This window comes from Gymnogyps californianus, chromosome 20 (assembly GCF_018139145.2).
Source record: "Gymnogyps californianus isolate 813 chromosome 20, ASM1813914v2, whole genome shotgun sequence".
Classification (NCBI taxonomy): Eukaryota; Metazoa; Chordata; class Aves; order Accipitriformes; family Cathartidae; genus Gymnogyps; species Gymnogyps californianus.
Genome location: NC_059490.1, coordinates 5,071,085 through 5,097,155, shown reverse-complemented (window position 1 = coordinate 5,097,155; position 26,071 = coordinate 5,071,085). Strand labels below are relative to the sequence as shown.

The following is a 26,071-nucleotide window of genomic DNA, read 5'->3' as shown; positions in this document are numbered from 1 at the left end:
AAAAAAAAAAAAAAAAAAGAAAGGAAGCAAAGCACAAAAGCAACCCAGTCAATGCATGTCTAAGTTTATTTTATCACTTGCCCTGCAGAATTCAACATCTATTTTAAGTCATTTATGAAGAGTACAAGTGTGAATAGCTGCAGAAGTTTTGCAATTCCAAGACACCACATACAGCTTCTAAAAAAAGCAAATTTAACCTTCCCAACAAAGCCTCAACAAGCATCCCGCCCTTCCCCGGATCACGTTTCCGACCTACTGATTTCAGACAGCAAAAGCTCATCTCCCCCACATCTGAAGTCGATTAGTTTATGAAGAGGTCCCCGGCGCGCGGCAGCATCACCCCCCGAGCCCCTCGCTGGCATCTCGCCCCGTGGGTGCCTCCCTTCCGGACGGGCTCGGTTTCCCCCGTGCCGAGCAGGACAGGTGCAGGTTGGTCCCTCGGGGTTTATCCCTCCCTTCGCTTTATGAGTATTTTACATTTTGCCGCGGGCCACAGCTCCTATAAATAAACCTGGGCTGCCCGTGGCAGATGTGAAGCCTATCGCTGCCTGCACGCTCCATTAGAGGCCTCGGCTTCCCAGCAGCGTGAATGTGAATAGATCTGAATCTGCAATGAAATATTAAGCAACGCTATTCTCCTGTCTTCGGAGGGGAATTTTAATTGAGGACCAGGCTAACAAGCTAATATCTTGCCGCACCATGCGGCCACAGCGAGCCGAGGCAGGAACAGGGGGTGCCGGGACCTGCTCTTTTTAATCAGAGCCTCTCCTATCACCTTTCTCCCCAGATCAACCCAAATTAGCAGCCCAGTATTCATCACCCAGCAAACCCGCCCCCAGCAATTGCTTGATTTGACTTGTAGTTTCCTAAAAGGGTCAGATGTTGAGCAGATCAACTACAAGGCAAGTAAAGCCCCGTACGGGCAGGTACTGCCTCGGATTAGGTGAAGCCGTCGCACCCAGAAGGGCAACCAACGCTCAGCAGAAACATCTCAGCAAGGAGAGGGTCCGGAGCATCCCAGTGAGATCAGTCCTGACCAACACCACCTCCCTTCATGCCCATTAAGTCCTAACTAGCCGGGCTGTTTTCAAGCCGCCGGCTCTAGTTCAAGGAGAGCATCTGCTGGTGCTCAGCGGGGTGATACGGGGCGCTGCGGAAGGTCCCAAGAAGCCCTTCAGATGGAGCACAGGGCTGAGCAACAGCTTCATTTGACTTGGGAGGCAGCGAGAAGGCAACGCGCTGAGCAACTCTGTCTTCGGGGGCGGCGGATTTTCTTCTGCCGCTGTCTCGCTTGCTCTGTGACAACCTGGCAGGACTGCTTGCTTTCTGATAATTCAATAAAGCAGAGCAAACCAGGAATTCTCAAATATCACGACACTTGAAAATGCAAGTTCAGGAGGTTGTTTTTTCCCCCCATTTCTGGCTAAATTTAGTCCACCCAGTGTTGCACTGCACTCGAAACAGGATGGAAAGAGAGATTGCATCTGAGAGGAGTACCTCTTATCTTGCATTTTCCATGTATTTTGGTAAAGATTGAGCTCTCTGGGACATCAGGAGGACACGGGCACCACTGCAGCCTCCTCCAGGGAGGGAGGCAGGGCTGGAAACGCCGTGTCCTGCAAAACGACTCTCCGTTAGCTGAGGCTTTTGATTTCCAAGGGTGGGAGCCGGGGGGGATCACTGCCTCCATCCTACGAAGCAGAAAGCAAAGCTATAGCGAAGCAGCTGGCAGGGAGCAAAGGGACAGATCCTGCCGCGGGATGAAAGGGGAGCCGGCGCCAGCGGGGTCGCGTCCATCCGTCACTGCCACATGTCGCCTGCGTCCCCGTTCTCGTGGAACTTGTGGACGTGGTCGGCGTACCTGGGGAAAGGGCACAGTCACGTTAACTCGCAGCAAGGTCCGAAGCACTTTGGTGGCTGAGCCGGAGCCACTTCATTTCTGAGCGCTAGCTGCGATAATTAGGACCACGCTTTCCCCCAGCCACGGGCAGCAGCGCCTGGGAGCTGCTCAGGGCAACCGGAGCCACGGCACGGGCCTGATCCTGGATTCCAGGCTCACGTTTGGCTTTAGCAGGCTTCCTCGCCCGGGCAAGAACCACTCATGGGAAGGGATTTGGAAAACAGCTGACTGAAGACAGGCAGTTGCCTTGCTCTGTGCACTTTTTCTCCCCCCCATCCTCATTGGATTAAGGATTCAAAACCCAATTAACCACCCTGGTTGGCAGGACAGAGGTGCATCAAGCAGCGCCCCAAAAAACTGCTGCAAACCACCCTGCTCCGTCCACCGAACCCGGGCGGACGATGCTGCTGAGCCCCGGGGCCGGGCTGACCCAGCCTATCCTCACACCCACTTCTTAGCGCAGTACGCGGCACAGTCCCTTCCCACGCTCTCGCTCCAGGCCGTTTTGTAGAGCACCTGCAAAATAAGAAATGCAATCAGCTCTGCTTTCGCCTGCCCACCTCTGCCCGCCCTCACAGCAGCCCGTGTCGCTGCTCTGCCATCCCGTCCCTGCCATCCCGTCCCTGCGGCCACCGGCAAAATCTCTGCTGCAGCATTTTGCAGGCGCCCGTGGCTTTTGTGCATCAAGCAGAGACCTAAAGCGATACTCTGGGTAAAATGGGTTTTGCAGCCTTGCGTTACCAGCGTGGAGAAACCCAGCGTGTGTTTAAGGGGCTTGCCCTCAGGACGGTCAGGATGACCTTTTCCAGTGGGTTATTTTTGCCGGGGCAGCGCTGCCGCAGCGGTGGTGGTTTGGGGTAAGGCGGGCACGCTGGAGGCTGCACACGGATGGAGATGTGGTTTTGGAACAGGCTTAAGGAAGGTCACTGCTTGCTTTGGCTCCTTTTTCCCTTCGTGCCACTGCGTTTCCATTTCAAAGCTGTGGTCCAAGGAGGTGGGGAGGCAGCGGTGGGTTTGGGAAAGAGGGAGAAGCCCGCCAGTCCCAGGCTGATGCATTCGAGCCTTGGGGATTTGTAAGCTGTCGTTATCACCAGGGAAATACTCTAACTCCACAAACACCCATCAGCGGGCCTCCAAATTAGGGTTAACTGAAATCACAACAGGCAGAAGGCAGCGGGAGGGAAGGGGTGAAGGCTGCGCTGTCTCCCGGGATTAGCAGCAAAGACATTGCTCCCGCTGCGGGGATGGAGGAGCCGGGGTTTGTCCAGTCCCCAGTTGGACACACGGTGCGTGCCCAGCCCAGGCAGCGCTGGGTGCTGGATTTCAGGCCCTTTTGTGTCTAGATGAAGTAAGATCATCCCAGCCATGTAATATTTATGAATTTTACTTTTTTTTTTTTTAGGTTAGAGCTTTAAAGTTTAATGATGTTTAACTTCTTATTTTCTTTGCTCCTTTCCTCACCAAAATAACACAAAGTCAGTTTTACTTTGAGAAGATCAGGATAGAAATATTATTCTCATTTGTCTTTCATCTTGTTTCATGGTTTAATTATTGATGATTTGTTTGTTTCTTTTTTTCCCTGAAACGATGAATAAACTCCCAGAAACTGTAAGAATATAGGAGGAGTTTGCAACATGACCGAGTCCCAGGGGATTCGGGCTGGCTCAAGCCTCTATTCCTAACCAAAGCTCTACTTCTCTACTTCCAACTGTAACGTACAGTCAGGGAAATTTGAAAACTAGAGAAAAACAGAGCCACAGGGCAAGTAAGAAATGTGGGGAGAACCAGAGCTCGCACAGCGTAATGCAGAGCCAGAGCTCATCACCTGGAGGGGCAGCGAACGTAACCGAGCTCCGCCGTGCAGGAGGTTAAGGGATGTACCCAGAAATAGGAAGGTGGAATTGCACATGGTCTAGAAACACGGGGGTCACGGGGCCGTATTTTATTCCTAAAATTTCTTATGCTGTTAGCTTCCCAATAATTAACCAAAAGTTAGGTGCCTGACGAGCAGAGGGCTTGCCTGCCTGTGTGCAGGTACGGCGAACCAAACCTGCACGCAAATATGCTAAACCCCGTGTGAGCTCCCAGCACGGTGGCACCAGGGCCCCACGGCTCTTTCCAGGCACGACGTGAAGACACAGACGGCTTCCAGCTCCTGCCCTTGGGCAAGCCCGTGCCCACCCCAGGGTGGCCATTCCCCCCCCGTAAAGCTGAGGGGGATAATTATTGGCACGTACATGTCCCTGCTGAGCTGTGCTGCCCACGCTCCCAGCCGCCCCGTGCCTCTGGAGCTGGTATACCAGCTGCAACGCACTCGCTTGGCATAATATCTTAAAAAAGCGAAAACTGTCCCTGGATGGGATGCTTGCTGACATTTTATTGGGGTGTCGTCACCCCCCACCTGCCCCGTGGCCCCTGCACTTACCAGGAAGACAAGGCAGTGCAGGAACAGGGTGTAGAAGAAGGCAACGGTACGAGCTGTCTTGTTGGACAGGATGAGCCGCCCCTGCAGCAAGAGCAGAACGGAAAATCCCATTTTAACGCGGGTCAGTGGAAACCAGCCCTCCCCGTGCACAGGCTCGGAGAGACCCTGGCTGAGACTGGCACCCTGTTTCTGCTAGACCCTACGTAAACATGCAGGCGAGGTGGGATGCTTTGCCACCCACCTGTGCCCATCTCCGAGCAGCCACTCTCCTTCAAGGTGACTACCACAAGTGCTTATGCTCTCAGCCCAAAATTGCCCAAAATCGAGGTGAATTCAGGGCTGCGAACCATGGGGTTTCCTGCACTGAAAACTCTCTCAGAGTTCATTTTGAGCTGCTTTTACCCTAGCTTTCCCCACCGGCTCTGCCTGCTCCCCCGACGCCAGCACTGACTCAGTGCCTGCCTGCGCTCAGCGCCGCTCCGGAGAGAAACCCCGGCAGTAATTAAGTCTTGCATATTTTTAATTCATGAGCTCAAAGAACTTGTGATTTGCAGCGTCCCCTCGCCGCCTCCTCGGCAGGGCGGCTGAGCAAACGCTGCGCCGGCATTCCCGAAGGCTTGCCCTGCTGCACAGCCCTGCCTGCACCCCAGCTCCAGTGCGGGACCCCCAGGAATTTTGTAGCCAGACCCGCAGCGACGGTGCAGCCTCCCAAGCGCCCCGGCACTTTTTAGGGGTGACCACTCTGCACCCTGGGGTTTGCATGCTCCTCCAGCTCCTGGCATCCCTTCCTGTGAACCTCCAGCCAGCTCAGCCTAAAGCAACCCCAGTCCCATGCCGTGGCTCTGGACCCACCGGCGGCAAAGAGCCGGTAAAGTGGGATTAAAGGCTCAGTATGGTGTGGAGCCCCCAGCTTTGGCAGCGGCGAGGCTATGTGCTTGCTGAGAGCCACGTACACCCTCTGACAGGCTGCAGCGATGGCTGATGTCCTGGTTTCGGCTGGGATAGAGTTAATTTTCTTCTTAGTAGCTAGCACAGTGCTGTGCTTTGGATTTAGTGCGAGAATAAAATAGCTGCTAAATAGTTGAGAATAAAATAGTTGCTAAAACATCAGCGTGTTATTAACGTTATTCTCACACTAAATCCAAAACACAGCACTGTACCAGCTACTAAGAAGAAAATTAACTCTATCCCAGCTGAAACCAGGACAGCTGAGCCCCTTGGAAAATGTAAGCTCTCAAGGATGCCAGTCGCTGCTGGGCTATTGATTTTAGGGGAGCTGCGTGCTGGGCCCCTGGCTGCTCTCCCCAGTAACAGCCCTCCTGCTGCACGGGGAGGCTCATGGCTGGACCTGGTGGTCTGGGCAGGTCCCTGGGGTCCCACAGCTTGTCCTGCTGCCCTTCCTACTTGTCACAGATAACTGTATCTAAGGGAAGGTCTTCACCCGCCCTTGTTCACCGATGAGCGTGAGCTCTCAGGCACATGCTGCCTCCTCCTGCTGCCGGTCCCCAGCACGGCTGGGTACCACTGCGGGAGAGGCCACGAGGTGGAGGAGCATCAACGGCCCTTGGGAAGGCACACAGCGCTGCTCGGGCTAAAGCAAAGCACCCCCAAAGTAGGGACTGCCAGATGGACATTGCCCTGGGGGGTTTTGGAGAGCAACCAGGAACATAGAAATTCCTTGGGCATCTTCAAAACCTCAGTAGTACCCTGGTCTGCAGGTTTTACCCATTTCTCTGGCTCTGCAAGGTCTATCCTGAAAGATTTACCCTCCACCTTTGCCAGTCCTGTGCCAGCCTGCAGAGACGTCCGAGCTCGTTGGGTACCAGAAACCCTGCAGGGCCGGGCTGTGTTGTGCTCCAACCCCTCATTTTGGACAGGCCACTGAACAGCAGCCAGACCCTGACGATGTCTGAGCCCTTTTGGCCCAGGACACTGTGGTCCCAATGGGAAAATCTTCATGTCCATCCCTTCAAAAGAGCCAAAGTCAGGAGTAACCGCAGCCTAGAAAAGCAGCTTACGAAGGACGGATCCTACCTTCCTCCATATCAACTTTTTATTCCTGCTGTAAAGGTTAGGGAGTCGTTATGGACACAAGCACATTCCCCAAACCACCACGTGGGCTTTCCAAAGCTGGCATTAAAACCCACAGATCTCCCACCAAACCAATTCTGGGCTGAAATCTTCTTTGCTATTCACGGCCATGGCGGAGGCTGCTGTAACAAACAAGATTATGTTCTTAAATATTCCCAAGGAATAACTCCCCTAAGTCAGTTTTTTTGTAAATGCCTTTCATTAATTCTCTGTGGTGCTGGCACGCCACCCAATCCATATTCATGTTGGCATTTGCTTGGTTTTTATGCAAATGACAACTTTGCCTTTATTACAAGATATTTCTGTATTCTGTGGCTGTTGCAGACCAGTGGTCCCACATTAACCTCTGTTGTGCCGGATAGCTGGGGGTTAACTCAGCCAAAACCTGATCCTGAGCCTGCTGCTAATGTCACAGATTCAAATATAAGTCACATCTTCTCAATAACCACATTTTTAGCTCAGGAAGCAGCATTCATCCCTAAGAGATGGTAGCCAAAGCCCGTGGTGGCAGCAGCAGCCCTCCTGCCCGCCACGGCTCAGGCGAGGACCCTCTGCTGCTGCAGACCCCGGCAGCTCCCCAATATTTTCCCTGATGCTTTTTTGGCAGGAAGAACCAGAGCAGGAAGGGTCAGGGCCCACGGAGAGGTTTTTCTGGAGAATGCAATAAGAAAGCACTGTGCGCCCAAGGATGCTGTGCTGTGCGAGGCAGAGCATCTCCCCTGGAGCGGGACCCTTCGCAGCCCGTCGCAGGCCTGCTCCCCAGCTGCGCGGGGTGCTGGGGCTCTCTGGGCGAGTCTCCTACGGGGAGTCGGGCTGAGCTAACCCTGACTGCAGGCTGTATGCAGAGAGGCTTTGCCCCCGGGCCAGCCCTCGGCTGGGGTTCAGCGCTGAGCCCCCCAGCTACGTTACAAACCAGAGGAGAGGGCTTCCCGCAGCCCATCGCATCCCCCTCCCAGCACTGCCCGGGGAGCTGCGGGCACGGCCCGGGGGAGACAGCGGTTCATGGTGATCCTCTGAGACACACGCTGTCCCCGAGTTCCCGGGCCGTGCCCTGACACTGCAGTGGCCTGGGCTTGGGCATCACTGGCCGGGTTGGGGCTGGGTCACTCGCTCCGGCCAGGACCCCCTGGGATGCCGTGGGATGGAGTGGGAGAAAAGGGAAGGAAAGGGGAAGGGAGGAAAGCGAGTTCTCCTAAACCGAGCCCCAGCGTGGCCCTGGCATGGTCTGCACCCCTGCCCGGGGGAGCAGGGATGGTCTCTGTCCCCCACCCGTGGCCAAGCCCAGCAGCAGCGTTCCTGGTGCAGGCACTGGGCTAAAAACCTCTCGCCACCCGCTGTGCCACGGTGGGTGCAGCCCACTCACCATGCTCAGCGTGGCTTTATCCCAGGGACTGAGGCTCAGGTACTTCCGCTGGCGTTCCTGCAAGTAAACGGTACAAGAAGTTGATTTTGAGGCTCAAAGGGCTGATTTGGGGTTTGCAAATCAGGGAAGGGGCCCCGGGATGCTCCCACCCCCCCATACACTCAGCCGTAGAGTCCACTGTGTGTGGACAATGGCTTTTTTTATTTTTTATTATTTAAAGTGAATGGCATTTGAGCGTGTTTTATGCTTTCAGAGTGCTGTCCCTGGATTTCATCCGAGCGATGAAATAATTTTCCTGAGAGATTTCGTTCTCTGGCTGCTCCTTCCCTTCAACACACCCGGACCACCTTGCTGCGAGAAAAACCAGAACGGAGCAAAGCAACCTGCTCATCAACTGCAGCACGCTGCAAAGCCTCTTCCCTCCCTACGCTGGGCAAAGCCATGCTCTGCGACACCGAAACGGGGCCGGCTGAGTCCTACCCTGGCCGTAGAAGGCAACGATCCCGTGGCAGAAGAAGGGGCTGATGCAGAGGGAGGGTGCCGGGGGCTTTTCATACCTTCCTGCTGAAGGAGGAGAAGGGGTCCAGGCGCTCTTCGTACTGGGAGGAGTAGCGCTGCTCGGTGTCGTCCCTGCTGCCGCCCTGCGGGAGCAAAGGCAGGGTGAGAGCCAGTGGGTGCCGGTGCTGGCGCAGCTGCCTGTAGCTATCCCCCCTGGTGCAAGCGGTGTATGGACACCCAGCACAGGGCCAGAGACCCCCGGTTCCCCTGAGCTACTCATTTGGAAGAAACGACCCCCAAAGCAGGGAGCAGCACAGCCCAGAGCTGACCCACAGGGCCGACAGCATCTGTCCCCTTCAAAAAGGAAAAACACAACAGGAGCTATTTAACAAAGTCCTTTCTTCCACGGGGACTCCACCTGTGTCTCCCTATTTTTTGCCCTTTCCATGAAATAATAGTCATCTGTGTCACCCCAGATTGCTCACCTGGCAACGCCTGGGCTAGTGCAAATCCCACTCTGAATTCCTTTGCTGCTGGGCCAGGTAGGAGGGAGACAGCGGTTTAGGAGGAGGAAATCATTGCTTAAATATACAGCTGTTATTAGCTGGGCAAAGGGCAAGGAAAATGAAGGAAACTCCTTGAAAGAAGTGAAAGATTTAGGTCGGTTCAAACCGGCTGGGTTTTAAACTCCTCCTGGGACAGAGGTTCCCCTCGCGCAGCCTCACAAGCCGTGCTGGAGGAACGGCGGCAGCGAGCCCCAAGGATGCTCGCACAGCCTGCGCATCCCTGCTCCTCCTTTCTCCAACGCTACCTCTGCAGGTCATGAGAATTGCAGATTCCACATCGTTCCTACCCCAAACCAGCCTGGAAATGGCACGTGCTGTCACCAGGCACGGTTACAGTCCAGTGCGAGTCCTGGCTCCCAGCTACGTGGGCTGCACGTCCCTGCTCAAGGGCTCCGGTGCTAATCCATCTCTCTCCCCCAGCACTGTGCCTTCTCCAGCTCTGCCCTGCCAGCACGGCAACGCTGACATTTACCGAGGTCTTTCTGGACCAGTTACTACGTGCTGCTGGTTGTCCCCTGCCCGGCCACCCCAGCACGCTGGCCGGTGGCTCCGTTTCACCGTGGGTAAACCTCGCTGCACGCAGACCTTTAGCAAATATGCCCTTACGCGCCGCAATACGATCCACGGGTCACCGCGCAGTCAGAAGCCAGCGATGAGACCAGTTCCTAATTTAGGGGCGATGAATTCACTATAGCCTGGCCTTATTGAATGATCTTTGATGATTATTTTTAACGTGTCACATGCCCGATTAGGTGGTGAATTATGCAATCCCCTGTGCTGCTGCGTTGAAGGCTTTTGCTCTTTAGATCATGTGAATGGCATTCAGGGGTTGCCTTGTGGCAGCAGATAAACATGGGTATGATCTTCCGCAGGAGAAATGGGCAAAAATGTCAGAGGGGCCGACCCAGCGTCATCACCGAGACATAAATAAAAGAACCAAATAAGGTCCTTCACGGCTCTAGGAGTTTCCCATCCCCAAACGCTATTAAAATATCCATCAATAAAATGGACTCAGTCCAGCCAGCGTGGAAAGGCAGCAGCTTTGGGGGATGACGGCAGGGCAGGCAGCAGGATGAGGAGCCGGCGTTTGAACTGATGTCCCACCCTCCATGATCGTCACTTTTGCAGTTACAAGGAAAGCCCGAGGTCGTGGCAGCCCAGCTCCAACCAAGGAAGTGGTTGCAGTTGAAAGCTCCCCAGGCAGCAGCCTGACCCATTTGCAAAAACCCCAGGGATTTCCAGGGATGAAACCCCCGAGGGACGTGGCATGAGCAGAGCAGGTTACAGCAAAGTCTGGCCCCCCCTCCCCAGCATCCTCCTGGCGTTACTGGGATTACTGGGATGGTTTCTGCTCTTTTGGGGATGGGGCCTGGCTGCCCAGGAGACTGGGAAGCTGAGCAGCTCTCTCTGCTGGCCACAAGAAATTCAGGGCGGTGGGGAATGAGCATAGGTATGACAGGATGAATTATTTTTCAGCCTCTGCAGGCATTTATTGCAGAAGGTCGCGATTTAACCGCTTGTTGCCTGGTCGGGCAGGAGCATCCATGACTTCCCTGCTGGAGCATCACGCTGGCAGCAGTCAGCATCAAAGGGGTTTGTAGCAGCTATTTCGGGGAGGAAATTTGAGCTTCTGGCATCAAAGATGATGATTTCATTGAGCTTCAGCACAATGAAAAACTACCTACCCAGCAGAGAGACTGGGTACCTGCTCCTCTAGACAGAGCACTGCACCCTTTTTCATCCCAATTAGCTCCAATTTTCTGATTTTCATGCAAGGTGCATGTGGGTAATGTGCAATTTCCCCGTTGCTCCTGTACACATAGGGTAATGGTCTGTGTTTGAGGTCTGTCCGTCTGTGTGAACCCAGCCGGAGGACAGCCAGCCAGCCAGCCAGCCACTCACCCGGCCGGGGTAGCTCTGCAGGAACTTGATCTTCTCGTAGAGCTTGATGTTGTCGGCTCTCAGGTTGTCCAGCTCACTCTGCAGGGCATGCACCGTGTGCTGCATCATGCGGTTCTCCTGCATGGGGGGAGCAAGGGGGCCGTTAGCAGCGAGGCTGGGGGGAAGGACAGGATCTAAGCGGGTGGGAGGCAGAAGGCAGGGTTGATTGCTGCATCCAGCCGGGGTTCAGTCCCCTCTCAGTAATTAAAATCCCCTGGCTTTGAATTAAAATCGCTCCCAAATTAAAATTGTCCCAGCTGCCGCTGAATGGGGCACCCAGTCCTGAACCATTAACGAACCCGATCCCTCCATGGCTGAATATGAGCCGGGCAGCCAAGGTGGCTGCGGGTGGCTTTGGGCTGAGACCTGGCCCCCACGGGAGGTGCAAAGCCAACCTGCCGGCTTTGAAGAGGTCATTTTGAGCTGTACTTCAATTTGCAGAGCGATTGGGTTTTTACCCCAAACCGCATTCCCTGTGTGCTTTCTATATGGCACCGCCGAATGCTGTGCCAGACGGCCAAGCACACCGGCAAGGTGACAGGGATTTGGACCTGTCCTTGAATTGGAGCAACACCGATGGGCCGGGAGAGGCTTTGGTCCTGCTAACAGCAGACTATATTTTTCTCTTGCTTGCAGTGGCGCTGCCTGCGTTGTGCCGATAATAAATTCCCTGCAGGTCATTAAAGCAGCCAGCTCCAGACTGCAGGTCCTGCAGCCCCCGCCGGCTGCCCTCCCCACCCGACGTACCCCCTCCAGCTCCTGGTTCCTGGCTCGGAAGCGTTCCCTCTGGCTGGAGATGATGGAGAGGAGTGAGTCCACCTGCCCCTCGGGGAACGAGGTGCTGGGGGATGGTGGGTGACCTGCAGACAAGGCTTGGTATGAGAGATGACCCAGCAGATGCCCGCCACCCATCCTGGAGCATGCTCGAGGTCCCCCCTCCAACACCGCGGGACCTCAGGGGCACCCAGGCAGATAACTCCTTCGCACAGCTATCACAGCATGGACTAGTTTTTATGCTTTTTTTCATTTTTTGGGACTTATCTTGGGAATGGACAAGTTCACTCCCCAGGCACAACCAATCACGTTATTTGGTGCAACCTGTGGCTGCCTTCCCATGACCCCAACCCTCCCAGTCCCTGCCACGACTCTATCCCGCAGCTTCTGCAGCAGCCGTAGCCCTAAGAAAAGACCCAGTGCCACAACCAGCCCCTCCATCCACGTGCTCTTCTCTCCCCTTCTCCTTGCAAAACAGTCCCCCCCATTTTGTACTTTCTCCTATTTCAGCAACTCAAGCAAAGCAGGGGCTGCTTGCCTGTGCCCAGGAGCCCCATTTTGTGGGTACCCCATGCAGCTGCCCCCCGCGATGGGGCTCTGCCGGTGCCTGGGGGGCTGCAGCCATCCCTCCCCACTCTGCCTTCCGGCAGCGGGAGGCATCCATGGCCAAGGAGAAATACATCCCCGAGGCTGTGACTCAACCGGCTGCACAGAGGAGCTATTCATAGCGCAGGATGGGTGGCTGCAGGTTGTTTGGCTTGGTGGGACTGTTGCTGTGATATTGTTTATCGTGTGTTTTCAAAACCTTTCAAAACAAAAAACAACAAAAAAAACCCCCCAATTAAAAAAAAAAGAAAAAAAGGAAAGGAAGTGGGTTTTCTTCCAGAGGAGCCAAGCATCATTATTTGTTTGATTCATTTTCTCCTGCAGACCTTGGTGCAGGAGCCAATGTAAAGGAAATGTTTAGCTCACTGGCTCTGGAGGGGGTTTGGTGTGGAAAGAGCAGGAGTTAAAGCACAGGGTGTTTGGTTCAGCCTGGGTTCACCGGCTCGGCACAGAGCCAGGCCTGGCATGCGGCCGCTGCACCACCTTGGGAGCAGCCAGAGGACTGGCGAACCGTGCCGAGCATGGAAAACCCATCACTGGCCCCAGTGAAGGACACGCTGAGCAGGCGATGTCTGCGCCTGCTTCGGAGCATCCTCATGCCGCCATCCCCGGAGAGGTGACCACCCTGCCCATGGCACCAGGATGGCCCCCGCCAGCACCGTGGCTCGCAGCACGGCTCCAGCTTTGCTCCTGCCTCTCACCGTAAAACAGCGCCGTGGCCTCCTTGATGGGCTCAGGTATCTTCTCCAGGCTGGGGACGGCCGCACCCTGGGCAGCACAAGCAGAAGGGATTAAGCATTTCCCACTCGCCTGAAGGTGCCTGGTCAAAGCAAACCTCTCCTGGGTCTTGCTACTGCCTCGGCACCCGCAGCCTCGTGGGAAGGATTGCTGCCAAACAGGCACTCTGCAAGGATCAAGACTGAGACAACATGGAGAGGTTGGTGTTCAACCCTCAAATCCCATCCTTTGCCCGGAAGGAGAAGGGCTAGATGGTCCCTGGATGCCACCGCTGCCACCCCCTCCCATGCCAGCACCATCCCATTGCATGGGCACGATGCAACCCTCTGCTGGGTGAGTTGTGAGAAAGAAAGAAAAAGGAGGGGAAAAAAAGAAGACAAAAAAAAGGGGGTAATAAAACAACCCCCATGCCTGCTGTTGACCCCTCCATCAGTGACAGTCAACCCCTGGGGCCATTTTGAGCGGTCCCTGCCCGCTGCCGAGAGCCGAGTGCCGTGGGTCGGGGTTACCTCTGCATCCGGGCGATGCACGGCAGACAGGGCCTGGATGGTGCTGAGGTCGTGCTCCAGCTTGGCGATGAGCTCCTTTTGGCCAGCCAGCGTGGACACGGCCTCTGTCAGCTGGATCTGCAGCTCCGCACAGCGCACTGGAAAACAGAGCCGGGGCCGTCACCCAGGGGTGGCCCAAAACCCCCAAGTTTTGCCGAGCAGACACCAAAAAGCTGAGAACCCCCCACCTGGAGCACCAAACCAACCCCATTTTCTCCTTATTTCTGGGGGCAGCAGGAGGGACCACACCAGCAATCCCTGATCTACTCCAGGCAAAGGGGACCAGGGGTCCAGCCCACCTTGGTGATGCCCCAGGGTGGGCAGCCGTCCCCGGGCAGGACCAGTGCCACGTCCCAGTGCCAGAGGCAATGCGAGCAGGCAGCTGCTTGCACCGGCACGGCTGCTTCAAATGCATCAGCAAGATATTTTTGGTGACCCAGGGGTACCTGGCAGTATCCTGGCCGGGCACAGTGGGGGGACCTGGAGAGGGATAAGGGTTGCTGAGCCCACAAACTGATCCCCAGGTCTGGTCTGCACAGAAAAGGTGCGATGGAGGAGGCTCTGGGCAGCACGGCCCCGGCCGTGGGCACTGGGACAGGCACGCACGGGGCGGACGGCTGCTGCGGGGGGTTGGAGCAGGGTGGGGGACATCTCCCAGGACGGGCTCAGGTGGGACCAGTCCTGCCCCCAGGCGCTGGGTGAGGCTGCGCATCCCCGCTCTGCCAATTTTCGACAAACGAGCCCTCTTTCCAGTTGCCCCCCCAGAGTAAAACCCACACCCTAAACCACAACAGGCGCTCGCTGGAATGCTCCAGGAGCAAAACAAAAGCCTCTCGTTCCCCTTGTATAACCCCAGCCCAGATGTGAAGCAACAGAGAGATGCGTCGGGGCCAAAACGCCGCTACAGCGAGAGGCAGAGGCACAGGACCAGCACCGCAGGGCAAGCGCCTTGCTCCGTTTGCAAATCCATCCCGAAACACAGAGCGTCAGCAAGCAGGAGCCCTGTCCTGCAGCAGAAATCTACTTGTTTCACCTTTCTCCCTTGTTGCCAGCAACGTCTGGGCCTCTGCCTGCCTGAAAAAACTGCTCAGATCAAGGTTCAGACCCTGCGTTTTGCACCGCCAGCCTCCCCGCTGCAGGGATGCAGGATACGTCCTTCTGTGCCTGGATTTCCAGGTGGGTGAAAGCTCAGGTCCCAGCTGTTCCAGTCCCTCCCTGATAATTCCCATTGTAATTATTCCCTTAAATTCCAGACAGCTGGAAGGCAAAAAAAATCCTCATTTATCAACGGCCAGGGAGCAAGAAATGCAAAGGCTGCCTGGGAAGCAGCCGCACTGGGGGAGAAGCAAGGGCAGACTGTTGTGCCCGCGGGGCCTCCTACCCTCTCTGAAGATTTCAGACGAGAGGCGCAAAGTGTGTGCAGCTCAATTCCAGCTCACCCAGTCCTGCCGGGCTGGGAGCCGCCCCACACACCCCGAAACCGGTTGTGGAGGTGGGGGTCCTTGCATGGGGCTCGATGCCCTGCAGAGCCTGGCTGGGAGGGTTGGACTCAGGGCAGCAGCGACGGGGGCTCGAACGAAGTCATGCCCGAAGCCAACTCGGCTTTCCCACAAAGCAGGGACTTTGCTGGTGCAAATCTCCCCCCTTTTTGTCAGAAATGCAATTCCTATGTTATTCGTACAAGCCTGCCTGCAGGGAAAGGGAGGCGACACGTGCTTCAGACACAACGTATGGGTTTATTTTTTTTTTTCCCCGGCATATTTGCATTTTATAGGCCCCAAATAAAAGGCTCAGGAGAGTCAGGAGCAGCTGCGATAAAGGCACAGTCCCACTGGAGGTCAGTGTTTCTCAAGAAATGGGGAATTGCTGCCTGCTCCAGAAACATGGGTGGCCTGATGCAAAATATTTGCATTAACAAGATTTGGAAAGAAGAAAACCTCTTCCCTACGGTTAATTATTTAATTGGCTGTCTCTTTAAATTGCATTAAAATGTAATTGGGAAGCTATTACTAGCCAAACATGGGCTGTGGGGCCCAATTCTGCACAAGGCAGCCCTGATCACCGTGCAAAGGGCCTGACGCTGCTGCCGGCGTGCCCGGGCTGCACCATGCCGGGAGCAGAGCGGAGGGACTGGCTGGGGCAGGACACGCTCCCCTGCCTCCCCCCCTGCCCAAAACACCTTTGCAGAACTGAGCTTTGGCATCCTGCTGAAGGAGACCCGAGCCCCGGAGCCCAGCTCCCAAGTTTCTCTCTTAAATGATCTTTTTTTTGCTTTTGAGTTACACGGACTGAGTTTTTCAGTTTGCTTAGGAGACAAAAGGGCCACCAGAGAAATACAACTCCCTGTTTTAAAGAAAGCCACGTCCTTCCTTCCCTTGGGTTTCACTGCATCGGCATTGGCCAGTCTTCTACAAACTGTCCATGAAAACAGAAAAGACTGGAACCATGTCTAACACAGAAAGCAACCAAAATGCACGGAGCTTCTCTCTCATCTCCCCTTCAGTATCTCTTTTCACAGTTGTTTTTTGGTGGTTTTTTTTTTTAATCATAACTTTTTTTTTCCAAAGGGGCAGTGGCCACCCGCGAGCTCATCACTTCTCTGCCAGCAACCCTTCACCTCCAGCAGCGGGTGGATGGCTCTCCCAGGACGTAGGTCACTTCAAGCATTGAGATCGAGCAAAAGAAAATCTGCCTTTGTCTTCTCTAAGCTGCTGTGCTGGAAAGCCCTCGCTCTGACCCTTCAGATGTGCAAACACCTCAAAAGCTGCGGAAGACAGAGAGGTACTGCCGAAGATAATGGGACAAAGAAGGTGAAGCCCTGGGGAAACTGGGATTTTAAACCACGTATCTTTAGCCTCAAACTCCGTCATTCGTCACTTTTGAGGCAATGGAAACCGGGCCTGACATTGCCGTTGCCTTATGGAGAAAAGTGATGAAGTGCAGCAACGGGGCAACCGAAGGCTGGCAGAAGTCACCTGCCCTGCCCGGTGCCACACTGCAGTGCTGCTTGGCACAGGCAGGTCTGGTTCCCCCTTGTCCGATCCAGGGAAAACAAGCAGCTGAGACAGGACCATTACTGAAAAATATCTTCTGCTCTCCTGGGAGTCCTTGGGAAGGTGGCAGAGCAGATGGGAGCTGGACTAGAGAGTTTTGCACGGGGCACTTGTGAAGTTCCTAGATAGCAGTTGGCTGGGTGAACTCTCCTTCTTGATCAGGGTTTTCTTAATTCAAATTCCCCATGACACTGATCGTAAATCCCTGAGCTTTCATCTGGCCTGGCTGGCCAATAACCCATTGGTCATTAAAAAAAGTTTCTGTGAACAGGCTCCCAGGAGTTTGGCAGAAACCACCTGCAACAAACACGGGGCGAAGAGCAAGTCCCCAGCGCAACCACTGAACTTTGGCTGCCGACAGCTGAACTTGGGCTAGCACCTGAACACCACAGCCGGACCCTCCCGGGGGATCCTGGGCTTGAAGAGAAGCACCTTTCAGGACACGATCAGCCACAAGCCTCTTCCCACGCACCCTATATGACTGACCAAATCTTCAAGTCTTTTCTGTATCACTGAACATGGGGCCCAACATGAGTGGGGAGGGGGAGCAGGCCCTCCGCAAGGAACCAACCACTTCGCAAAAGACTGGTCATCCGTCAGGAAGAATAATATTGGTAAGGCTCTTGAAAAGCATCGTATCTTGCCCAAAACTCAATGAGTGATTAGAAAGAGCCTCTGCTCAAAGAGTATGCTGTAAAGATGTCTGTCCTGGGAAGTCTAAGCGTACCTCCAACCCACTGCCTGAGGAGCACAGCCACGGATGACATTGCCATGGGATGCGTGTTTCTGAAAAAACGTAAAGTGTCTGTGCAGACAGGCCATGCGGTGAGACACAAAGGTGTCTCACACAGAGAGGAAACAAAATGGTCCTAAATTGAGAGTAAAAGATTTCAATGAATCTCACGCTTCTTCCACTGTGGATAGCCCTGTCAGTCTCGCACTCCTCCAAAGCTGCAAGTTAAAATCCTTGTAGTGAATATCGAGGAAAAAAGTCCTGGAGCCCAGGCTCCATGGGCACGTTCGCAGGGAGCACCGAGCCCAGCAGATGTAGGGGCTCATCGGGAGCGCCTGTGAGACAGCGAGCCCAGCGCTGTCACGGAGCAACAGCAACTTTGACTCCTATAACAAGCCCCAGCAATTGGACTCCCTTGGCAAATCATCCAAAATAAACAGCATCTGTTTTCACAGATGGAGAAAATTAAGACATACTAGCAACTTAGTTTGAAGTTATAAGGCCAGACATAAATAAATGAGAGGCAATCTTTCCATAAGATGGTGGCTTGATTACTGAGGATACAGACAGATGAATAAATCACCTTGGGGTGAGATAGGCTGTAACTTGCTACGCATCCATGAGACTGGAGTAACTGCTCATGTGTATCCTCTGAGCCTGAAGGAAATGAGAGGTAAGTGGTATTGCTGAAGGGATCTGCAGGGTAGGAGCACACACATGGGCAGTTACTGCAAATTAGCTGATGCTCTGCAAGTTCACACCCTGATTTGCCTTATGGTAACTTTTTAATCTCCCTCCATTACTGTCTGGCCTCCTTGAATTTACATAACTGTAAAAAAATAAGAAAACAAGCAGAGAAGTGATGTGGCACGCTAAGAACTTTCTTTGAAAAACTATCCTCTCAGAAGTCAACTGAAGTGCATTGAAACCCACTACTTCAAAGGTTTTAAGTCTATTTTATTGACTGGAAGGAAGATGATGGTAAGATAACTAAATCTTGGAGTACCTTGACATGAAGGCTGAGAAACCCAGGCACAAAGCTGGAGACTCACTCAACACAAACACTGGTCTCTGAACGCGCCAGGACGAGGAGCAGGAGCCAAAGGAAGAAGCAGGAAACTGGATCTGCCACGGGTCCTTGGATTTTTCCAGCTCCTTCACCTTTCCCCATGTTGGGCCACTCCAGTTAATGACCGGGTTGCTGTGGACAGTTACTTAGAAGTTGAAATTGTCACTCTTGCCCATGCAGAAGCAAGTGCTAAGGCTTTTTGGCATCTCTCTCCGATGAGCCTTTTCAAGCCAACAAAGTCTTACCTCTGGTTTTACCTGATGCCAGAGCTCCCAGGTTTATACATAAACTAAGGCACAATTGCAGGCTCTTGAAATACTTGGCATTTAGCTTTTAAGGAAGTCTGAAAAAGACAGTACTGTTATTGCCCAAAGTCCTGCTCCCCTTCCAGGAGAATCAAAGGGAGATGACTTGACTCTGCGCTTTGTAGCTGAAGGGATGAGGGGGACACGGTCCATGCGCTGCAGATTCAATCCTGGATGAACCAGGTGATTTTCTCTGTCCTCTTTTTGGCCTATGAAGATGCCAAGGAAGAAAGATCTGAGCCAAAATCCTTCCCGCAACAGGAAGGCTGTCAAAGGCCTTTCAGCGTTGTACATCTCAAGGGTTCTAGTTCTGTCTTGACCTTTTCAGAGCGTGGGACAGCATTTCTGCATGGTCCAGAGTTGCGTGGGAGTCACTCAATCTGTCTCAACTTTATGCAAAGCCTTTTCCTTGGGGCCACCATTGCTGTGAGCTGTCAGTAGGCTGAGAAACAGGACAAGAAGGCAGGGAATGATTGAACATTCCTTTTCTACAAGGCATCAGAGCTCTGTCTCTCAAATCTAGCAGAGTCCTCTGAGGTGCAAATCTGCTCAGAGGTAAAGGCTGAAGAGCAGGTTGTAGTGCAAAAGCCCAGCTGAGCCGCCTGCTGAGGTCCACCTCACCTCACGTAAGTCAATGAAAAATCACCATCACCCGAAGGGCGTATATTCTTCCAAGAATCTCCCCAGAGTGAATAAAGATATTGGAGATCAAGTGCTCCAGAGATCCCACCAACACTACAGAAGTCACACAAGAACTGGGCTTCTGGGACATTTTAAAGCAACTTCTCTAGAAAACTCCAGGGAGGGAGGAAAGGTCAGTCAGCTTCGAGAGCACCCGAGTAGCCAAAATGCCTGGATTATGTTAGTCTGGGAATCATCTCAGCCTGCAACTTTGCTTATGGGTAGCAATCAGGCTGTCCTTGTTTATCACCTCTGTACCTGCCATGAGATTATTCTCTCATCAGACCTGGTGCAAGCTTTCTAAAAGGGCAGAAAAAGAAAGCAGATGATGAAAAGAAAGGAATGACGACATCTCTAAAAGCCATCTGCAACTCCTAGCACAATCTACCTAGTCTTTAGCCACAGTTACCAGTCCTGGAAAAGCTCCAAGAATGAAGCGATGAGGTTGCTCTAGAGACATAGAGGCTGTAGGAGAAGACATCAAGAACCTTCAGTGCCATCCTTCAGGGATGTATGCAGAAGATGTGCAGTCCTAGATGGCAAGGGCTGGGACTGGCACCAGTGAAGGCAGCAAGAACAACCCTTCTCATTTTCCTTTCGTGTGCTGTCAAAAAGACAAGAAAAAACAGGGACAGTAGAAACCAGATCACATCCAACACCCTGAGGACAAAATTTGAGGCTTCATCTGCCCAAGTGACAAAGGGTTGGGAGCACAGGGAAAAGACCTCTTCACCCTAGCTGCCATGCTCATTACAATGCACGAGCATCCTTCTTCGAGTCCCCTGCAGCCCTTTTCATCAGTGCCCTCAGTGCATCTGGGAAAGCGGCCCTGGGGAAGAGCAAACTGAGCTACCAAAGCACAGCGAGATGAGCGCCCGCCCTACAGCAGCTCACTCCCCAGCTCTCTGGGTTCCTCTGGCAGCTGCCGGCAGAGGAGGTGCAGGCAAGAGTTCTGCTCCCCCCCCCGCCCTTTTCCCCCCTTCTTTTCACGTTTTGAGGGCCTGCCGGGAAGGGAAGGTTTGAAAGATTTCTCCTTCCCTTTCCTCCTGGCCCAGCCACTCCAAAATAAACAGCCCCCAGCAAAGAAACACAGTATTGCTTAATAAATTCACCCTGTAAGGACAGAGATTTCACAGAAGAACGGATTATTTCCAAGGGTACTAAGATAATTACATGGGTAACTAGGAAGAGTTCAAGAAAACAGTTTGAATTTTCTTATCAGTTTCCCATAGCTTGTAGCAAAAAGAAAATAAAATGCTCTACTGTAATCAAATCATGTTTTCTGAAGCCCTCTGTTGGCAAGTACACAATTTCTTCACCACTTCCATTAAAACAGAAATACTTAGAAGAAAATGATAGCATTTCAAAACGGAAAGAAGTGGGGCCCAAAAGCACGTCAGCTGCTCACAAGTATGTTCTTACCTGGCAGGAACAAGATGCCATGTGAAAAAATACCCCCCTTCCCACTGAAAGACAAACTACCTCTCGCTGACTGTGGGGCAGGAGCGGGCCCACGGCCAGTACCTGTGGCACTGAGGTCCTCACTGGATGCTAACTTATTCCTGCACCTAAGCATACAACAAACAAGCATTTCTCCCACTAACTCAGCAAATGCCTGTAACATTTCCTATGTAAAACCTCACCCTTGCTACAGCATCTAACTCCAGAAGCAGCTATTTACCAGCAGGAACAGTGGTGACATACAGGTATGCCCCAGTGCTGACCAGTAAGGGTCTCCAGGAACACACAGCATACACTTCTTCTGAAAAGGAGATTTCTCACATCCTTTTGAAGGGCTACCACTGAAGCTATCACAGAAGATCCAACTATCTCCATGGAAGACCACAAGTATCTGCTCCTGACTTCCGAGACGCATCCTTGTGGTTTTGGTTGCCTTCCTAGTTTCCCAAAAATAAACTTTTGGAGATTTAGGCTTGAGAGGACAGCCTGGTTTTATCCTGGATGCATGCTTCTGAGCTACAGTGAACCCTCTCCAGCTTCTTCTGTACCAGGTCTGTGCTTTCACAAGCATAATGCATCTTTTGCTTATGACCATGTGTGTGATTTTAGTAGTTCAGTGCCGACACCACCATACCTAAAGAAGAGTGCAGGTTATAAATATACAAATTAACCAACTTGAGTCATAGCACTTTAAAAGTGTAGAAGTTCAGTATCAAGCTTAAAATGATTAGGGTCAAATTATACAAGATAATGCCATTTATAGCAATCAACAGTTTGACCAGTCGTTAAAAAGGAAGGAGGAAAAAAAAAAGTTAAACCTAGAACCTTTACATCATGTGGAACAACCCGTCACAGACGTTTCAAAAGCAGAAAACACACATTTGTAAAGAAATGGGCATTAAATAGCATTTTCGATACATTTTGAAGAGTATCCCACCCCCTCCTGCAGAACTAATCAAAGCTAAAGACGGCAAAGACACACATCGAACACAAACATCGACTTGGGCCAAGTGCTCCGCTGCACCAGCGTGCCCAAGCGTGACACCAGCTGGATGGATCCTGGCAACGGCTGGAAGGGAGGGAGCGTGCTGGGAAAGCCCAGCCCGACTCCCTGCTCTCCAGGACAGCCAGCTGGACTTTCTGGGACAGAACTACAGTAAATTTCCAGCCTGGCCCTCCAAAACTCCTCATGCCGTGCTGAACATACCCTCATCAACAGGAAACTCAGCCTACACGGAGGCACACAACACACAACTTATGGCCTGGTAGAAAAAATATATAAGATATGTAGTGCACGAGATGATGTAAGTAAATGTAGGACCCTCAAAATAACCTCCAATTCACAATTCAAAAACCAGACATGAGCACGCGCACACATACACACACACACATTCTACCTGAAACCCAGAGTATTCATATTCTACTAGTTTTTCAAATATAATTCCACTGATGGATTACAACATCTGTTCCTTACCAAACTTCAAATTCTAGACTCTGTAAATACTGAGCATATTTATAGGAACAACATCTCATAAGGCACTAGAAGAGGAATTTATTTTTATATAAAGTATCTGTAAAAATGAGCAGTGAGCCAAATATCTGGGAAAATTCTTTTTCACTTTTGAATCTAAAGCGTTTCTGACCTCAGACAATGTCTTTAATCTAATTTTTTTAAAATTAGCTAATATATTGTTATGGTGCTCAAAACAATCCCCCTTGCAGTCTCAGACCCAAACTACATCTTTTCTGTCCATGAAGCCAGGTGTCCACCTCCCACTGACTGCAGCAGGAATCGTCACACTTGAATTCCACTGAAAAAAGGATAAAGTTTGGGAATCTGACACTTCAATATTCAAGGTATTGAAAACATTCCCCCCCCCCCCCGAAACTGATAGACAAAAAGTAACTTTTCCTCCCCTGGACAAACACAAATCCCCACCAAACCCAGCCCCTCCACTCCCCTGGACATCACTGAAACAGAACCACCAATGTAAATGTTTGCTGCTTGGACTCAGGTCTCACCTTAATAAAGACAGCCCACGCGTAATTGTGTTTGTATAAAAGATATTTACTTCAATTATCACACCTAGGGTGCTAGTGAATAATAATAATAATAATACATCGTGTGAGTTTCATACAGTGATATTGCTTCTCCATATCATATAGGGACTGTTGTACAGTGCTGAGAACAAACATTATATGGCTAACCAAACAAAGACAGAAGAAACAATGCCATTCTGCTGACGGAGGGAGCGCTGCCCTGCTACTGCCAGCCATATAAACTCTTACTTTTATGTTTAAACAAATACCAAGAAATAAAATGTTACAAAAGATGAGTCACAGCAACACAATGTGGGCTTCTCAAAGCTACTTGTACAAAAAAATGACACTTTTTTTTTGGTCAATTGGGTCTTTGTGAGGATCTTTTTTTTTTTTTTTTTTTTTTAAATCTGTGATTGTGAATATAACAAACAAGCTCTAAAAACATCTAAGACTTAGTGCGTTACAGAAAAAATATAAAATACTGCTAAAAATGTAAGACACCACAATACACTGGGGTAAAAACTGAGCTTATTATTAAAAAAAAAAAAAAAAGTTCTCAGGAAAAAGTACACCACTTTCTGTTTGAGTTCATCTTGTGCTGTGTTAGTAGTCGGGGCATTTCAAAGGTCTGCCCATTATCATGGCAAGTAGTTATTGCACAAATGCAAAGAGTTAATTTTTTAATAAAAAAAATGAAAAGGGACATGAGGGAAACAATTAAAAAAAAAAAAAATTAAAAAAAAAAAAAACCCAACCCCAGAACATCTCCCCCCCCAGCCAGCCTCCATCTGCTTTGGAATTAATGTCCAAATTCATCCATGTGACATTCTCGCAGCATTTCCAGCGAGTGGGGCGCGCGGTGCCCGCTTTCGGAAAAGGAACGGTAGCAAACGCTTTTCAACACAGAAATGCATAGAGTATTCTGACAGGAACAACCTTTTTGTTTGGCAGAGGTTATCCAATAGTTACTGTAGGGCTTTTTTTGTCTCTCTTTTTTTTTTTTTTTTCTTTCAGACTATGCCAGAAGGAAAGAACCTCGCGTGGGAAATTGATCTGATGGTTTTTAGTGGGACACCCTCGAAAGGCAAAGTGCAAATTTGCTTCCAAATCCACAGAAGTGGTGATGTGCCCTGCAACTAGCTCAGCACCTCCCATCTTTGCCCACCGTAAGGTTTTATTGCGGGGCCGGCTGGTTCGGTGCTGACCGGAGGCCCTTTGCATCGTCCCTCGTGCAGACACACGCTCCCCTGCGACGAGCAGGGGGAATTTCTAGCGCAATGGTTTTCAGTTTGGCTTATGCAGCTTTTCTCTCGCTCGCTCGCTAAGTGTTACCTAGCCAGGGAAAGCCTGTCTGAACGTGTTTCGACACTGCAAGAAAACTAAACGACTCCTCCGTGACAAAGATCAATTCACAACGTGTATTTCCAGAGTTCACACCAGGAAAAGTTGCTGCTGCACAAGGTGTTTTTTTTTCTTTTTCTTTTTCTTTTCCTTGACCAACTTTGAATGAGAAGAAAATCAGCTCTGAATTCAGAAATTCAAACATATGCCAACAAAGATGAACATGACAGGAAACCAGTCTCTCATTTTAAATTAACACTCTTGAGTAAATCGCAATGTACTTTGACAAAGGGGCACTGCATCTTCGTGAAATTCTCAGTAGAGGCTCTAGGAGGCTAAGGGTATTTTCTCTCTCTGTATATTTTAAGTCTCTTCTCTCACAACTGAGGCTTCTTATTCTCAGTCCTAAATTATTTTAAAACTATTTAAATAATATTATTTATTAAGCATTTAGATAAAATACTTTTAAAAAAAAAAAAATGATTGCTCTAGAAAACACAACAGGGGCACAATGATATGGATACTACGACGAGCCGACACCACCCCGCTCCATCGCTAGGACAGCCCAAACTTTCTCCAATGTCCGTTTAGGGGATATGTATACTCCTGTTGTGTTTATATCAAACAAAAACAAACCTCGAAAAAGAAACTGTTAAAATTAATCTCATAAATAGGAAATATTAGATTGTTTTCCTAATTACAAACCACCTTTATGTATTTCACCTTATGATGCTGTAGAGAGAGCAAGCTTGAAAAATAACACACAAGCGCTGGTAAGGGCTGAGGATGCGGGTGGGTGAAAGCCTGTTCTTTACAAAACCAAATTAAGACTGGAATGACTTTACAGTGCCTCGCCATCCGGAGACAATGTGGCTCTGGGCATGGAAACGACGACAGCATGTATTACTAATGGCACAAAAGGACACGGTAGCAGTTAGCGATGGCTGAAGTCCACGAGTGTTTCTTGAATGCTGACAGACCTACGAGTACGCCGGGTGAGACCGAGCCTTACGAGCATTAACGCTGCCGGGCGATGGTGGACCTTCTAACCCGAGACCCCACCGTGCTGCTGGAGCCAACCCAGAGGGATATATGTTTTTTTTTTCCCCAGGAACCTGAATTCTCCTAAACTAGAGCTCACGCTCGCCTGCGTTTGGCGGCTGGGACACGAACCTCCGAACGCAGAACGAGAATTTCTATTGCACAAAGACTTAACGCACAGTGTTTGAAGTGCTCGTTAGCAAAGGGGCAACTCATGTCGGGCCACTGAAACGCTCCTCGATCGGTGTTTGCTTCCCATCCCCCAAATGAAAAGCGACTGTGAATGCTGCAATCTAGATCACTGTGCTTTCGATTATTCTCCACTAAGAGATTAGGAAATAAGGCACATAGCTTTCCAAGGATAGAAAGTTTGTTAAATAGTAAATTTTAGGGAAGTAGCAAAAACTAAAAACTTAACGGGAAAGGCGGTAACATACAGCATTTTGATGACATGCCTACCAAACGAAAATAAAATAATTTCAAGCTAAGCTATAATCTTTCCCCCATAGAAAAACAAAAGATCCACGATCTCCATCTCTCTAGAGGAGGCGAGAAAGAAATGGTCATGATCAAGGAAAAAGATCAAGGAAAAAGAAAAGTACGATACAGATGTGACCTTGCTTATTCCCCGCACACCTCCTTTACGAACTAGATGCTCAAGTACTCCCTGTACAGCCTGTACTAGCATCCAGAGGTAACTAGGTACTTTGGAAACACTTTTAAAGCTAGTAATAATTTACCCACATATAAATAATGCACCAAAATAGCACTAAGGGTCTAATGTAAGCTAACAAAAGCCAGAGGAGTCTGACTGAAAGACTGATTGTAGAAAATATTTTTTGTAGTTACTTGGAGATAAGATTGTACTTCAGAGCAAGTCAAGTGCCAAGTTTT

The 26,071-nt window shown here is 51.1% G+C and overlaps 1 protein-coding gene across 5 annotated transcripts in view; it reads right to left on the bottom strand.

The window, feature by feature from the left end:
• Positions 1-48: 48 nt before the first annotated feature.
• The window catches only part of CUX1 (cut like homeobox 1), a 284,502-nt gene continuing 258,479 nt past the window's right edge, over positions 49-26,071 (bottom strand). For all 5 annotated transcript variants that reach the window (XM_050909117.1, XM_050909118.1, XM_050909122.1 and 2 more), the window contains 9 exons: positions 13,412-13,548; positions 12,866-12,932; positions 11,532-11,644; positions 10,746-10,862; positions 8,337-8,420; positions 7,780-7,836; positions 4,326-4,406; positions 2,352-2,416; positions 49-1,861 (listed from right to left, as the gene is read on the bottom strand). In XM_050909117.1, coding sequence (XP_050765074.1) covers positions 1,801-1,861; positions 2,352-2,416; positions 4,326-4,406; positions 7,780-7,836; positions 8,337-8,420; positions 10,746-10,862; positions 11,532-11,644; positions 12,866-12,932; positions 13,412-13,548 — 782 coding nt within the window. In that variant the 3' untranslated portion in view covers positions 49-1,800. The remainder of the gene's footprint in view (positions 1,862-2,351; positions 2,417-4,325; positions 4,407-7,779; positions 7,837-8,336; positions 8,421-10,745; positions 10,863-11,531; positions 11,645-12,865; positions 12,933-13,411; positions 13,549-26,071) is intronic.